The sequence below is a fragment of the Delphinus delphis genome, chromosome 2, assembly GCF_949987515.2.
Source record: "Delphinus delphis chromosome 2, mDelDel1.2, whole genome shotgun sequence".
NCBI classification, from domain to species: domain Eukaryota; kingdom Metazoa; phylum Chordata; class Mammalia; order Artiodactyla; family Delphinidae; genus Delphinus; species Delphinus delphis.
Genome location: NC_082684.1, coordinates 143,663,478 through 143,679,864, shown reverse-complemented (window position 1 = coordinate 143,679,864; position 16,387 = coordinate 143,663,478). Strand labels below are relative to the sequence as shown.

The following is a 16,387-nucleotide window of genomic DNA, read 5'->3' as shown; positions in this document are numbered from 1 at the left end:
ACTGGATAAATGATGATGCTCTTTATCGAAATGCAGAACACTGGAACAGAAAAAAGATGTGAACTTTTAGAACTGTTAGAGCTGCTTCTCAGGCATCCCTCCAAGTGGAAATGTTGGTTAAATGGTTCAGGACTGGAATAAGTTTTGTGTACAAATAGGGAGAGGGAGAGTATGAGATTTACAAGAAAAATGTGGAATTGGAAGAAAAGAGAAGGCCTAGGACAGAGATTTGAGGAGTGCCAACATTTAAGGATCAACTAGTGGAGTATAAACTGGCAAAGGAGACACAAAGAAAAGAACAAAAGGAAAATCTAAAGAATATGGTATCATGTAAACCAACAAGGAGAGAGTGTTTCAAGAAGAATTGGAGATCTCAATTGTTAAATGCTATTGAAAAGATGAATAAGATAAGAACACTTGGGGGGAAAGTGTTCATTAGGGATATGGATTTCATTGATATCTTTTAGAGAATGGTGGAAGCAGAAAAAAAACCTCATTGAATTGGTTAGGAAATGTTTGGGGTCTCAGATACTAGAAATAGATTATAGGCAACTTTTGACAGACAAACAACAGTTTGTCTGTGAGGAGGCACAGACATAATGGCTCATAGCTATAGTAGAGTGTGGAATCCAGGGAAGGTTGTTTTTGTTTAATATGAGAGACTTGACAATGTTAAAATATTGAAGGACTCAATAGAGAGAAATGTTGAAAATTCAGGAGAGGAGATAATGTTAGAAGCCTCCAAGAAGGTGAGAAAGGATAAACATTTTCACAGGTAAAAGGGATTGACCTTTGGTTTAAAAAGAGACCTCTCCATTGTAAAGGAGGGAAAGAATAGACTATGAGTAGAGCTACAGGTAAGTTTATAGATTTGATGGCAGGAAATAGAGAAAGTTTTTGTTTCAATGTTTCTATTTTCTGTAATGTGGAAGGCAAGATCATTTACTGAGACTGAGGAGGGGTAAGAAGGTTTGGTTCCAGATTTGAAGAAAGAAAATTTGAAGTAGTCTTTACAGCATGTGGGAGAAAGGACTAACTAGAGAAATTAAGAATCACTATGCAGTGTTAAGGATGGTAATTATTACATGAATATACCACTTGTGTCATTTTTCTGTGGGAGTATTCATCAGAGTGTAGGCCTGGTGAAGGTAGTTAGTTATCCTAGATTTGGGACTTCGTTAAGTGGGTGGGTGCATCAAAGAATAAAAGAGCAAAGGAATTTAGGGGCATGATGTTATTATGTACATGATGATATTGGCCAAACTTATAAATATTTTCCTAGAAGAAAAAAAAAACACCATTCTTTACAAGGTAGTCCTGTTTTGTTTTGTTTTTTTTTTTGTCTGTGCTGCGTGGCTTGTAGGATCTTAGTATCCCAATCAGGGATCGAAACTGGGCCCTCGGCAGTGAAATCAATGAGTCCTAACCACTGGACCACCAGGGAATTCCTGGTAGTACTATTTTTATAGAAGGGATAAATGGAAACAACTATCCTGGTGGCCAGTCACTAGGGGGAAATGGTATTATTTTCTATAGTGACCACCAAACTGAAACAGTAGCACTGTTTTATACTTTTTATTATGAAAAATTGGAAACTTACAGAAAAATGATGAGACTAATTTAATGTGTTCCTATTGTACTCATCACCTACTTTTAACAGTTTTGACGTATTATTTTTTATCTATTTTTATATTTTTGTTTATACTTAAATATGTATCTCTAAACAAGAACATTTCCCTTTCAAATCACAGTACCATTATTGCATCTAACAAAGTTATCTATAATTTTTAATATCATCTCATACCCAGTCCATATTCAAATTTCCCATTTGTCCCCCAAATGGTTTTATGGATGGTTTGTTCAAACCAGGATCTAATCAAGGACCTTGTGTTACATTTGGTGAAGTCCTTTTTAGACAGAAATCCTGTGTTTTCCAGGAATCTTTTGGGTCTTTGGGCTATTTGTATCTGCCTCATTATAATCCTCTCAGTTCTATTTCCTATATTCCTGTTGAACTTTCTTTCCAGTTCTGAGGGTCTTTAAATTAGACGCTGCTTTACTCTGGCAAAGTACCCAATGAGTACATTCTTTATAAGAGTCAGAGACACTTTCCCTCCTGATTGACCCAGTGACTGATAACTGACTTACCACAAAATCTATTAGCACTTCTTCAGTTGTTGGTGTAAAACTAGAAGCCCTAAAGGAATACTTACTAAAATTTAAGGAAGGGGTTCCTGCATTTGCTTGATAAGGAAATAAGATGGAAGATTGTGCCCTTGTTCTATTAAACCTGTTCAGCATTAAAACTATTATTCTGTACCACTAATTCCTGGGTTGTTAGAGTTTCTGTAGTTCTTTATAAACTTGAGCCCTAAGGAATCTATAAGGATATAAGTAAGGAAAAACTAGAAAGCTGCTTTTTCCAACAAGATATGCCTACTTTTACTGCTGCATTAGATCTTCATAAGGACTTCTAACATTTCACTTTTGAAGGACCCTGAGATTTTTAGGGCCATTTTATGCATTCATATTTAATGATCACTTTATTTTGCATCTTCCTGACCCTGTGAACTCTTTGGAACAACTAGAGTATAAACACAGTTCATTCCATGGAATTCTAGATATACTTTCTTTTTTTAAAAAAATATATTTTATTTATTTTTATGGCTGTGTCAGGTCTTGTGGCACGTGGAGTCTTTGATGAGACATGCAGGATCTTTTTTTTTTTTTTTAATAAATTTGTTTATTTATTTTTGGCTGTGTTGGGTCTTTATTGCTGTGCTCGGTTTTTCTCTAGCTGTGGCGAGCGGGGGCTACTCTTCATTGTGGTGTGTGGACTCCTCATTGTGGTGGCTTCTCTAGTTGCGGAGCACGGACTCTAGGTGCACAGGCTTCAGTGTGGCATGCGAGCTCAGTAGTTGTGCCTTGCGGGCTCTAGAGTGCAGGCTCAGTAGTTGTGGCACACAGGCTTAGTTGCTCTGAGGCATGTAGGATGTTCCTGGACCAGGGACTGAACCCATGTGGCTTGCATTGGCAGGCGGATTCTTAACCACTGCGCCACCAGCGAAGTCCCGTGGGATCTTTAGTTGTGGCGTGTGGGCTGTTCATTGCGGCGCATGGGCTTCTCTCTAGTTGTAGCATGTATGTTTTTTCTTCTCTAGTGGTGCACAGGCTCTAGAGCACATGGGCTCTTTGTTGTGGTGCACGGGCTCCAGAGCACGTGGGCTCTGTAGTTTCAGTTTCAGTACATGGGCTGTCTAGTTGAGGCACGTGGGCTTTAGTTGCCCCATGGCACGTGAGATCTTAGTTCCGTGACCAGGGATTGAACCCGCGTCCCCTGCATTGGAAGGCGGATTCTTTATGACTGGACTACCAGGGAAGTCCCTCTAGATATACTTTCAACCAAAAATAAATTTAATATCTGGATAGAATATTTTCTACTACAGATAAATGGTGTGTATAACTAGGGACCTATAATAATAAACTGCCAGTCTATAATAAGTTGGCAATCAGTCAAAAGTATCTATAAGTGTATTATTCTATTAGTGGGGCTTATTTTTACTGTGATTTGCAGAAAGGGTTTTTATACTTTTTGGTACCCATATCGTATCATATGCCATTATTATCTCAGGACCAAGACCAACAAGGAAGAAGTCTGTGTTGGGACAAAAAGGATTACCTAGGAAAGGGAATCTCTAGTTTCTTTATAGGTTGTACCAATTTCCTTAGCAATTTACTAAATTCTACCTTGTGTGTAAAATATTTTTGTCATCTAAAGTCTTTTGGAACTCTAGAGATGTATGAGCCATGGACTTTTGTTTGACCAAAGGGAAGGTATGTGTCTCCTTTAATATTCTCTAGTACTATATCTCTGTTCTAACTCCTGTCTCCAGACTTTGGGTAGAGGCAGGGGCAAATTCTCTTGTTCAGTTAAACTTTTTGATGTTGTGTTGAGTCATCGTTGCTGTGCATAGGCTTTCTCTAGTTGTGGCGAGCAGGAGCTACTCTTCCTTGCTGTGTGAGGGCTTCTCATTGTGGTGGCTTCTCTTGTTGCGGAGCATGGACTCTAGGCGCATGGGCTTCAGTAGTTGTGGCACGCGGGCTCAGTAATTGTGGCTTGTGGGCTCTAGAGTGCAGGCTCAGTAGTTGTGGCGCATGGGCTTAGTTGCTTCGCAGCCTGTGGGATCTTCCCGGACAAGACCTTGAACCCGTGTCCCCTGCATTGGCAGGCAGATTCTTAACCACTGTGCCACCAGGGAAGCCCTCCATAGACTTTTTTTTTTTTTTGCAACTGTAATATAACTTTATTTCACTTGGTAAAAGCCAAAATTGATAGTTCTTAACATGGTATGTGGAGATCAAAATTAAAGAATACAAAGTACCTTAAAAAAAAAAGCATTCAGGGGCTTCCCTGGTGGCGCAGTGGTTGAGCGTCCGCCTGCCAATGCAGGGGACACGGGTTCGTGCCCCGGTCCAGGAAGATCCCACATGCCGCTGAGCGGCTGGTCCCGTGAGCCATGGCCGCTGAGCGTGCGCGTCTGGAGCCTGTGCTCTGCAACGGGAGAGGCCACAGCAGTGAGAGGCCCGCGCACCGAAAAAAAAAAAAAAAAAAGCATTCAGCTCAATCCTGGTTCTTTCAATATTACTGCCAAACTTCTGTGAAAGAAGCCTTGTAATAAAGACTAACAGCAACATAGAAGATGATTTAAAAAAAAAAGTTCATTTAACAATCTAGAAAAAAGAAAGTGACTATAATACTTGATGACAGACATCATGTTTAAGTAGAAAACACAAAGATAGAAAAAAGTAATATCTCTGAAAATATTGCACAACTTCAGGTGTTTCCTCCAAATTTGCTTTATGTAATTGGATATAAATTAATGAACAAAAACTTAAGCAAGATACATGTAACAATTTAACAGAACCTGATAATCTAATTTCTTTCCATTTTTCTCAAACTCATTGTGGGGCTTATAAGAAAATTAACCAACATAGATACTGCTACAGTTGAATGTTAAATCTTTAAGTGCTTATGACATACTAAATTCTTCTATAATGCAATTATGAAGAACCCTTCAAGAGACTTGTGTTTTATATGTAGAAAAGTGTTAAAGTCAAATATTCAACTCAATATAAAATAATAAGAAACATTTCTGATTGTTTGGTTGAGATTGCTTCTCCTTTTGCTAATGAATGATTTTTTTAGTTGTAATATCACTGAGTTGAACAAATATGTCACCTTTGAGTACATTAAGAAAAATAAACACATGCTAAATGGATAAAACATTACAACTACATCCTTACTAGACCATCTCTACTTCTAACACTTCAGAAGCTTAGAGATTCAGTGTTCTTATATTAACTGCAAGAAAAAGATAAAAGAGAAATTCCTTCTTTTTTGAGATCATAACTATGAAGTCATGTGGTTATACAAATTCTGCATTTGTGTGCAAAACATGAAACACATTTATCTTAATTCTCCCTGCTTAGAATTGTCCGTCAACTAGCAGGACTGTTCTTCCAAGAAACAGAAACAGAGATGTGTTTTACATAACTTCAATAACCTCAGCACTACAATACAGGGAAGGAGGTCACAGGAAAGAATAAATCAAAATTGTTACAACTGAGAAACTTTTCTCAGTTTAACCATGGTGCCACTTTCATTTTTACATAAGCATGGTGGCATAATTCAAGCTCAATAAATCAGAATTCTTAATGTTTGAAATTTACCTTGACTTTTAGTTATCACCATATTAACAACCAAACTAATTAGGTGAAACACATAAGAAAGGGTAATATTAAATCCCACTTTACTAGAGTTGGTTTCTTGACACATTAACTCATTTTTTTATAGAAAAGGGATAGTGCATCTCAGCTTGCTTACACACTAGGAGATCACTTTGAATTCTGCATTTCCTAACTGCAAACAGATATAGCACTTATAACAGGTTATAAATAAAGTGGTTTTCAAGCATAGAGCCAGCCCCAACGATAATAATACACTATTTAAAAAGACCTAAGGCAATGAATTCCATTTCCAGTGGATAAAAGAACTGTACAAACAAGCTTAAAACTACTTTTTTTGTGCCAGTGTTGTAAAATGGAGCTTTTAATAAAACCTTGACCCAAATGCCAGCAACTTGAGAAAATAATTTGGGTGGGGGGGAGAAGAAAATTACTTCATTTAGGAAAAACAACCACTATCTTTTTCCTAATCTTCGACATACACAATTTAAACTTATACAGCTGCTTTAACACTTTACACAATTCCTATGTACTGGAGCAATAACAAGATCTAAATACAATTATATTCTTGAACACTGGGTCAAGGCTTTACATAAAAATACCTTCCTACTTTTCCCCCTAAGTTTCTAAAATATCACATACTTTTCCCCAACAGCTGCAGCCATTCAGGAATATTTAGGAAACTTTTGTGCATGATCTTAATCCCTAATCCCTGGCTTTTTGGGCTCAGTGACAAAAGATCAAAACCACCAAAAATGATGGTTCACTTGAAGTCAGATGAGAGACCCTGGCTCAGTCAGTCTCGTAGGACGAAAGCAGTGCTGCATCAACGGGCTTCATGCAGGAGGGGCATGTGAAGGATCTCATCAGCCAGTCGTCCATACAGTCCAGACGATAGATGTGCATGCACGGGAGAAATCGAATTGGGTCCCCATGAACAAAGTCCATCATACAGATCACACACTCCCAGATCTTTTTTTCTGATCCATCTCTTCCAGGTTCATAAACTCCTTTAGGCAGATGCTGTATAAGGCCTATTCTTTGAGCTATCCTAATTTGTTCCTCTTCAGTCAGCTGAGTTGCTAGGCGAGTCTGGCTAGGTGTTGGATGATAGACCGGAACTGGAACTTGTTCCTGATATGGCGGCGGCGGCTCCTGATCCTGCTCAGCCCCCTCGCCAAAGCTAGCCCGGTCGGACTGAGACTCGTGAAGCAGGGAGATGTCATCCGAAGTGGGGGACTTGAGGCAGTTCCCCATCTTCCGGGGCTAGGGTGTGTGATCTGTGCGCTGTTTTGACAGTCTTCTCCCCTCCATAGACTTTTTAATTAGGCCTTCTGTCATCGCAGAGTCACAGAGGATGTGTGAATTAAATTGATTTTTGCCCTATTATACTTTTTTCCTATTCTTGATTTTTATAATAATTTACCAGTCAACTTCACACTTCTCAACTGTGTATGGATCTATGGTGGGTTTTTTTTGCGACACGCGGGCCTCTCACCGCTGCGGCCTCTCCCGCTGCGGAGCACAGGCTCCGGACGCGCAGGCTCAGCGGCCGTGGCTCACGGGCCCAGCCGCTCCGCGGCACGTGGGATCCTCCCAGACCGGGGCACGAACCCGTGTCCCCTGCATCGGCAGGCGGACTCCCAACCACTGCGCCACCAGGGAAGCCCGGATCTATGGTTTTGATTGCACAGCCTCTCCTGACATTTTCTCTGACAGCAGATACTAGTTGACTTCCTGTTTTTGGAAACTCCTCTTATTTCTAGTTTTGTGGTTTACCATTCCTAAACTCTGGACAAGTACCTCTTCCATTACTAGCAAAGCAATCAAGTCCAGCTCTTGTTAGTTATTAGTTGTAATAGCACTCTCCATGAACCCTTGATTAAACTATTCTTCCCTCACCTGTCCATTGGCAAAAATACATATACCCCTAATTTCTATCTCGTATGTTACCTTGCTCCATGTAATTCCATTTAATCTTGTACAGTTAAACTGGGCAGATCATTTTGGCAAATCCACATTGAGTACATGATCCTACGAAGATCTGTGCTTTTCATCAGCATAACTAAGATTAGGATCTGAAAGTAGCAGGAGGAGATGCTAGTGAGAGTGCACATGCTTTCAGGGCCATTCTTGTGGTTCTAAATAGTAAGATGACTTTTAACCAGACAGGAAATTTGAAAGTATAAAAATGGGCTGTAAATAAATCCGCACTTTCCTAGAAACAGACCTATTTTGGTCTGTTCTGCTTCGGGATTCTTATATATATAACTCTATATCCAAGATCTAGTTATTCCTTTTTATTTTAATGATCCTCCTCTGCTTCTCTAATACTTCCTGCTTGCTCTTTTTTTAAAAAATAAATTTTAAAATTTATTTATTTTTGGCTGCGTTGGGTCCCCGCTGCTGCATGCGGGCACTTAACAGCCGCGGCAAGCGGGGGCCAGCCCTCGCCGCGGCACGCGGGCCCCTCACCACGGTGGCCTCTCCCACCACAGAGCACAGGCTCCAGGCATGCGAGCCTCAGTAGCCGTGGCCCACAGGCTCAGCATTTGTGGCCTAAGGGCTCTAGAGCACAGGCCCAGCAGTTGTGGCACACGGGTCCAGTCCAGTCGCTTCGCGGCATGTGGGATCCTCCCAGACCAGGGATCGAACCTGCGTTCTCTGCACTGGCAGGCAGACTTCCAACCACCGCACCACCAGGGAAGCCCCCCTGCTTGCTCTTGAGTAAAATAAACTACTGATTCCTTGGCCTCTGTCTAGATCACCTAGCTTCTAGATCTTTGGTTAAATAACGACATCTGCCTAGTTCTTTCCCCATCGTGACTCCCCCTTGATCATCCCTTTCCCATATCAACTTTTATATGCATGTCTTGACTGTTTCCTCTACCTCTTGTTTTTAAATTATTGACAACTCTCTGGAGTATATTCGAAACCAAGGTGTTTTTTAAGGTTAGCTTTTATTAGTTTGCTTTTTTACTTTACATTTAAGGATTAGAAGTGAGAGTAGTTTAGGAGATACAGTTCAAGATAAGTACTAAAGCCATATTAAAGAAATAAAATAAGTTTGTCCATTCACTTTTCTCTTCAACTAAGACTATGGTGGGAATTTTTTTTTCCACAGAAGGCTACACTTAAGTAAAAATTCACCTAATTTAGATATTTTTAAAAGGTAGTTAATACATCAAAAATTGTCACTTTTTTTTTTTTTTTTTTGGTACGTGCCACACACCTTGTAGGATCTTAGTTCCCCGACCAGGGATCAAACCCATGGCCCCTGCAATGGAAGCGTGGAGTACTAACCAATGGACCACCAGGGAATTTCCAAATTGTCACTTTCTTTTAAAAAATTTTTTAGAGGCAGGAAGGGGAAAGAAATGTGGTAACAGAAAAGTGATTCCAACAGTACAGGCAGAGAGATCCAGCTTTTCCTTTTAAATAAGAGGCAGGAAAAGGAGATAAAGAAACCCAGATAGATTTAGGGGCTGTTCACGTGCCCTGCATTATACTAAGCATTTTACGTTCATTATCTCATTTAATTTTCACAACTTCCCACTTTACATCTGAGAGAACAGGCTTAAAGCCCTGAGTAACTTGCTCAAGACCACACAGCTTGTAAACAGCTCCAGTCTGACTTTTAACTTCACACTCTCAACAGCTCTGCCTCTCTGGGTGGGTAAGAAAGTTACTTGTAGGTGAGATTGATGTTTGTTAAGTAGGAGTAAAGTTCATCTTTCAATTTATAAAATTCCTTAGAAATCCTCTCATCTCACTGATTCTATATCACTTTATAAGAAAAGAAAACTAAGGTCCAAAGACTTTAAATAATTCAAATCCAAGCTAGTTAACCAGAAACATTCAGGCAGTGCTTTGCTCTGTATTTTAAAGCCTGGAATTACTTTATTTTTGTATTACATTATCAGGTTTTCTTCTATTTTACCAATTTACAAAATGTGATAGTATTATGTATATTGTTAATAAAAGTAACGTATATACTCTATATAGAATTATCAGAGTATTTTAGGTAGAACAGGTTTTCGTTCAGTCTTCTTTTGTGATTTAATTGCCCATTTTAAAAAAAATTTTAAAAATTATCTAATGTCATTTGTTTTTATGTAATAATAAACATACATTTTATACATTAATAAACAATTTAATTTAATATATGCATTCTGTATTTTTTTGTGAAATTAATATTTTAGAGACTGGTGAGTCAGATTAGGCAGAAGATTTAAGGCTTAGAAAAGAAAGCTTTGGCTAGATAATATTAACAAAAGTGCTGGGATACAAAAGCAAGGAATATATATATATATTTTTTGTTGTTGTTGTTGCAGTACGTGGGCCTCTCACTGTCGTAGCCTCTCCCGTTGCGGAACACAGGCTCTGGACGCGCAGGCTCAGCGGCCATGGCTCACGGGCCCAGCCACTCCGCGGCATGTGGGATCTTCCCAGACTGGGGCACGAACCCATGTCCCCTGCATCAGCAGGCTGACTCTCAACCACTGCACCACCAGGGAAGCCCCCAAGAAATATTCTTGATGGTGATTTAATTGTAGACTCTCAGGAACAAATGGGCCTAAAGTATTCAGTACTATACTGACACATGCTTTGTTATTTTAAGTAATAACCAGCATTGTTGACAGTGGACCAGTTACAGACTTTTTTTGATAAATGTCAAGATCTAAAAGAGGAAGAAATTGAGGCTGATGGTCCATGAGAAGACAGGTCACCTATACCAAGAAATGGATACTTTTAGTTAAAACTTTTAAATATTCATGTGCTATGGATGATAGTAGCTTTCAATAGAAACGCTCCCAGAATTTACCTATCCTAAAGTGTCATTTGGAGGAAAATTATTGATAAGATTATAGTTCCTTCCCAACAAACAGCCAATCTAATATATGATCTATACAAAATAAACTGTAAAACTTACATATTATATAATATGTTGAAATGCATTGTGATAAGTATAAAGAGAAGGGTCAAATCTATTCAGTGGAAAATTAGTTTTTCTCTTAAATTATCCCAGAACAAGGTAGACCCTAACTGGGTATTAAAAATATGTTAAGGGGCCTCCCTGGTGGGGCAGTGGTTGAGAGTCCACCTGCCGATGCAGGGGACACGGGTTCGTGCCCTGGTCTGGGAGGATCCCACATGCCACGGAGCGGCTGGGCCCGTGAGCCATGGCCGCTGAGCCTGAGTGTCCGGAGCCTGTGCTCCACAAAGGGAGAGGCCACAATGGTGAGAGGCCCGCGTACCGCAAAAAAAAAAATAAAAAATAAAATGTTAGGTAATGACACTGCATGGGTGAATAAAACATGACTCTGGTCCTCAAGGAGCTTAAAATGTATTAAGAGAGATGATTAAGTAAACAGACAACTGCAATTCAATGTATAAAGTGCTATAATACTGTTAAGTCCAGGATTCTATGAAGTCACATAAAAGGGGCACTAATATCAGGGTAAGATGGGATCATTACTACCCATGATATGAATCCTCAAGCACTTAGCATAGTGCTAAGCATATGGTAGGCATTCAATATTTGATAAATTGGAACATACCTGATTTAAAAAACAAAACAAAACATGAGCCTGGACTTAATTTTTTCTTAAAACAATGTCTTTAAACTTTATACCAAAATGTGTTTCTTTATGAATCCTTTTCATGTTGCAATAGTAATTTCAGTGACCTTGTAAATTAATCAGTACCTACAGCTGATTCTTGAATGTAACTGCTACTAGACAACAGGAAAGACTGTACTTCAGGAGGAGCTGTGTCCCATAGTGCTGGACACATAGTAAATGTTCAAAAATAACAACTACTTAGTTTTTTTTAAAGCTTCAGAATTTATTCAGTAATTCTCTACCCTCACCACCAAATTCTTTAAAGGAATTTCTTATTATTAATTATTAAGATTGTGTATAAGTGAGAACTTGAAAAGTATGATTCTTGTGCAATAATAAACACTATATTAACCAGTGGGAACTCTGAACAAGTAAATGAAAGTTGTCCTTGGCAAATCTGAAATAAAAATGGCTTACAAATGTTATATGGTATACTAGGGACACTTTACATATGATTGGAGTTAAAACTAATGCATATGAGCAATTAGAGATCAATGCTAAATTCTATGGTAATGACTGTAAATACATTATGACTTCATTGATTAATTCAATAAATATTAGGCTTCAACTTTATGATACAGCCTACACTAGGCCCAGAGATAGATTAAAAAATACAGTCTGGGGAACGAGGAAGAAAACATAATCATTGTACAGTGTGATTTAATGCTACTATAGAAAAAGTACAAAGTACTGTTGGTGTATAAATTAAGAGCAGCTAATGGTGCAGAGAAGGAAAAATTGGTATGAAATGGATTAGTCATATGTGCTTAATTTTTTTAAAAAACAGGCAATATGATATAATTTTATTGTGACTATATCTTATTTGTTATCTGATGTATTTTTTAGGAACTTGTATAGTATTTTTCTATTTTGTGAAAGGAGATTAAAAAACTCCAAGGGCTATTTATAAGTTATGAATTAGTTGAACATGCCAAGAACTCCTATTTCTCATCATACTGTAGTGTACCTTTTATAAACTATATTCAAAGCCAAGTGGATATAATTCAGTGAGCAAATAAGATATCTACTTGGTCAACTATTTAGTAGGTTGTGCAGACCTAACTAGTAGGAATAATTATATGTTTTAAAAAGATTATACAGTTTCTCTTAAATATTAACTAGCTTTGATCAACTTAACAGTCCTTTTTCTTATTTCTTATTAAGGGTCTGCTGTATTTGTTGGTAACAGACCAGGGGTTTCTCACTGAAGAAAAAGTTGTTTGGGAAAGCCTACACAATGTCGATGGTGATGGAAATTTCTGTGACTCAGAATTTCATCTGCGGCCTCCTTCTGATCCAGAAACTGTATACAGAGGACAACAAGATCAGATAGATCAGGTAAATTTGTTGTTTTATCTTCTTCATATTGTTTAAAGTGCTCATTCCTTTCAAATGTGAATTTAGTTATCCAAATTTTTGAACTAAAAGTTGTTCATTAATATACTTGTGAAATTTTCCTGACACTTCCTAAATAGGTAAGTGATTATTCTACATGTACATTAATTGTACACTTTGGTTCAGAAGACCAGATTATATTGAACTGTGAAGGTCATGGTAAAGAGTTTAAATTTTATTCTAATTGTAGTAGGGAAGGTATGCGAAGTATTAAACATGGAAGTGACATGATCTACTTTACCTTTTTTTTAAATTGAGGTAACATTAGTTTATAACATTATATGTTTCATGTGTATAACAGTATGTTTCTACTTCTGTAAAAGAATATGGAATGCTTCACAAATTTGAGTGTCATCCTTGCATAGGAGCTGTGCTAATCTTCTCTGTATCGTTCCAATTTTAGTATTTATGCTGCTGAAGCGAGCACTACTTTACCTTTTTAAAAACCTGCTCTGTGGCAAATGCATAGGAAGGACACGGTTGTAAGCAGACTAGCAGTCCTAGCAAGAGGTGATGATGGCTTAGCCTTGGTGGTAGAGATGAAGAGACAAGTACATATTTGAGATCTATTTTGGTTAGTCAGAAAAAGTAGAAAAGAGGGAATCTTGAAGATAGCATACACTGGATAAAGAGTAGGGGGGTGTTCTAAGCCTTAGAGTCCAAGGTAAGGAGGAACAGACACTTACAGCAGGAGCGGCACTACTGAGCAGAATTCTTATTTGGAACTGAAACAGATGAGATTTTTGCCTGCTATTGGTTGGTAGGCTTAGAGCCACAAGTGTGTTTATTACTAGAAGTATAACAGTGATGTGACATTTTCCTCAACTGAGGCAGAAATATGTTTATGTTAAACAGTTGGCACATGTTTTGCTGATAACAATTTAAGTGCATAGAGACTGTGTGCATTTAACCATTATTCATTGAGCAGTTGTACTGAGCACTATAACTGCATCCTGGGGACACAAAGATAAATCATTCAGTCCTGTCCTCAAAGATTCTTCAGTCTAGTTGGGGAGGCAGGTATTTGACCAACTAATATCATATGTTAAGTTCTATAATGGTAATTTGAATAGCAAGCTATGAATGGATGAAAGAATACTTGATTCAAACAAATACTAATCTTTCTAGGACTCTTGGCCTTCCTTTGATAAACAGCCATAATAATCAACATACTCATTTTCCTTCAGAAGATATACAGGAGCATGGTTTTTTAAGTGTTACTTAAGAGAAATATACAGGATTTTTCTAACTACTGTGTGTAAAAAATATTGGCACAGGAATGAAGTAAAGCAATAGATTGCCACAGTAATCTAGCCGTAAGGTGTTGAGAATACATGTATGATATTGTCTTTAAAAGTAGCAATGAAGGGACTTAGCAAAGAGCAGAGTTTGAAGAATTGAGGAGAAAACTTTGAAGGACAAATTCTTGATGTCAGTAAGATAATCATGCTAGATAGTACAAGGTCTTCACAGGCAACAACCTTTTACATATCCTCTGTGGTTATTTAAAATTCTCTTATTTTGAGGGTAGATTGGGGGAGGTGCACAAGAGTAGTCAAGTTTCATTCAGCACTAATTCTTAATAAAAGTGGATGTTTTGTTAGATAATACAACTTTTGACCAAAGATGCATCACTTTCTCTCATAGGAAATAATCTGGGGGTGTGTGTGGGAGGAGAAAGGCATAGTTAAGTAACTGAATATGATTGTATGATGGACAGCTATGTTGGCTTTAAAAATCATCTTTTGGGAGAATATTTAATAAATAATCTTGGGAAGTTCTTATAACCTTTTTTTAAACAGAAGACTTTTATAACATTAAATGGAAAAGAAAGCAGATTATGATAGTTTCAGGGGTTGGGAGATGTGTTTGTATGTGAATATAGAAAAAAATGATTAATATATAACAATTATATATTAATTGTTAACAGTAGTTGGCTCTGTGTAATGATATTATGGTAATCTTAACTTTCTTATTTATGCTTTTTTACTTTGTAACAATTTTCTACAGACATGTGGTTTTTTTTTTAAGCTTTTCTGAATGCCTTATATACTGCTTCTAGAAGGAATTTCAAATGAATATTTAAAATATTTATAACAATGGCAACATCACTGAAATAATTTCATACCTCCCAAACAAATATATAGAAAACTTCTATTTTTACATTTACCCTCTGGTATGTTTTTTAAAAGCCACTCTGATAGGTTTGTAGATATAACCCCTATATTTCACACACGTTAGTTCTTGGATAAAATCTCATAGCTAAAAATGGTTATCATTTAATTTCTTAGGACTATCTTATGGCATTATCTCTACAACAAGAACAGCAGAGCCAAGAGATCAATTGGGAACAAATACCTGAAGGAATCAGTGATTTGGAACTAGCAAAGAAACTCCAAGAAGAAGAGGATAGACGAGCTTCTCAATATTACCAGGAACAGGAACAAGCAGCAGCAGCTGCTGCTTCTGCTTCTACACAGGCCCAGGTAAAAACTAGTGTTCTGATCCTTAAATATAATGATCACTTTAGCAATAAAGAAATTTGTGCTGAGATAAAAACTTTTAAGTTAGGTATTGACTCTGTTAGCATTTTTAGCATCCATGGATTTTATGACATTGTTCTAAGTTTGTGATTATCTTAATATATTTCTAATTTAGTTAATTTTACTTTTTCTGAGGTTCTGATGGGAAGATTTTCCAAATTTATTAAGTTCTTAATAGCTTCAAACAATATAAACCAATATGAACAAATCTTTCCTATCAATTAGAAGGCAGTATGAGGTACTGCTGGAAAGAATGTAGACTTTGGAGCCAGATAAATGTGGATTTGCATTTTCTGCTTCTGTCTCCCCTTACTAGGTGCAACATGGACAAAGTCCTCTACGTCTCTTAGCTTCATTTTCCCTATCTGGAAAAAAGAAGATAATACTTAACCCTTAGGTTTGTGGTTAAGAATAAATAATGTTAGCATTTAATCCAATGTTTGACATGTGCTAAGTATTCAACAAAGGTTAGCACCTTTCCACTTTCCCCAGCTAAATGTTTTAAGCACTGAAAATGTAACTAAGGGGGTTTCTATTTCTTAAATCTCATTTCATTAAATGAAAAAAATATTCCCCTTCTTTTATGTTTGTACCATGCTAGAACTATTCCTTTGATTTGGATATTCAAGAAAGCTTGATGCCCTTTAAGATCTGATGAAACTTTAAATATAGAGGTCTCTAATAAAATAGGTATAACATTTCTATTTCTAGAAATATTGACTACTCCAAGCTTAAAATTTAAAACCTACCATGTTATGATTAGCTTTTCACTAAAAAAGTTCTCTCATTGCACAGAATACACATTTCACACTCTGAGTCCTCAGGGGTTTTTTTCCCTCCTTTTAAAATCTGTTTATTATAGTATTTAATGAGATCTTGGAAAACTATTGTAGCTTGCCAAAAGGTGTCACTTTCTTTAACATTTCCTAAACTTTAACATAAGTTATCTTGAATTTGAGTCTTCAGGCAATATAATGCTATATGTTATTTATTGTTTGAAGTTCCATTTACTTAGAATAATGGATACATTAATTATATCTATTCTGAATGATAGAGGCAGTTATTCAGATACCATATCAC

The 16,387-nt window shown here is 37.3% G+C and overlaps 1 protein-coding gene, 1 non-coding gene and 1 pseudogene across 6 annotated transcripts in view; 1 reads left to right on the top strand and 2 right to left on the bottom strand.

The window, feature by feature from the left end:
• Window positions 1-16,387, top strand: part of MINDY2 (MINDY lysine 48 deubiquitinase 2) — a 116,669-nt gene that overhangs the window by 55,778 nt on the left and 44,504 nt on the right. For all 5 annotated transcript variants that reach the window (XR_009518480.1, XR_009518479.1, XR_009518478.1 and 2 more), the window contains exons 7-8: window positions 12,534-12,707; window positions 15,056-15,250. Coding sequence is in view for 1 of the 5 variants with exons in the window: in XM_060005889.1 (XP_059861872.1) it covers window positions 12,534-12,707; window positions 15,056-15,250 (369 nt within the window). In the remaining 4 variants the exon portion in view is untranslated. The remainder of the gene's footprint in view (window positions 1-12,533; window positions 12,708-15,055; window positions 15,251-16,387) is intronic.
• Window positions 6,538-7,046, bottom strand: LOC132419853 (RING finger protein 11 pseudogene; annotated as a pseudogene).
• On the bottom strand, window positions 13,085-13,191 carry LOC132421238 (U6 spliceosomal RNA). Its single transcript, XR_009518528.1, has one exon. It is a non-coding gene; the product is annotated as a U6 spliceosomal RNA (small nuclear RNA).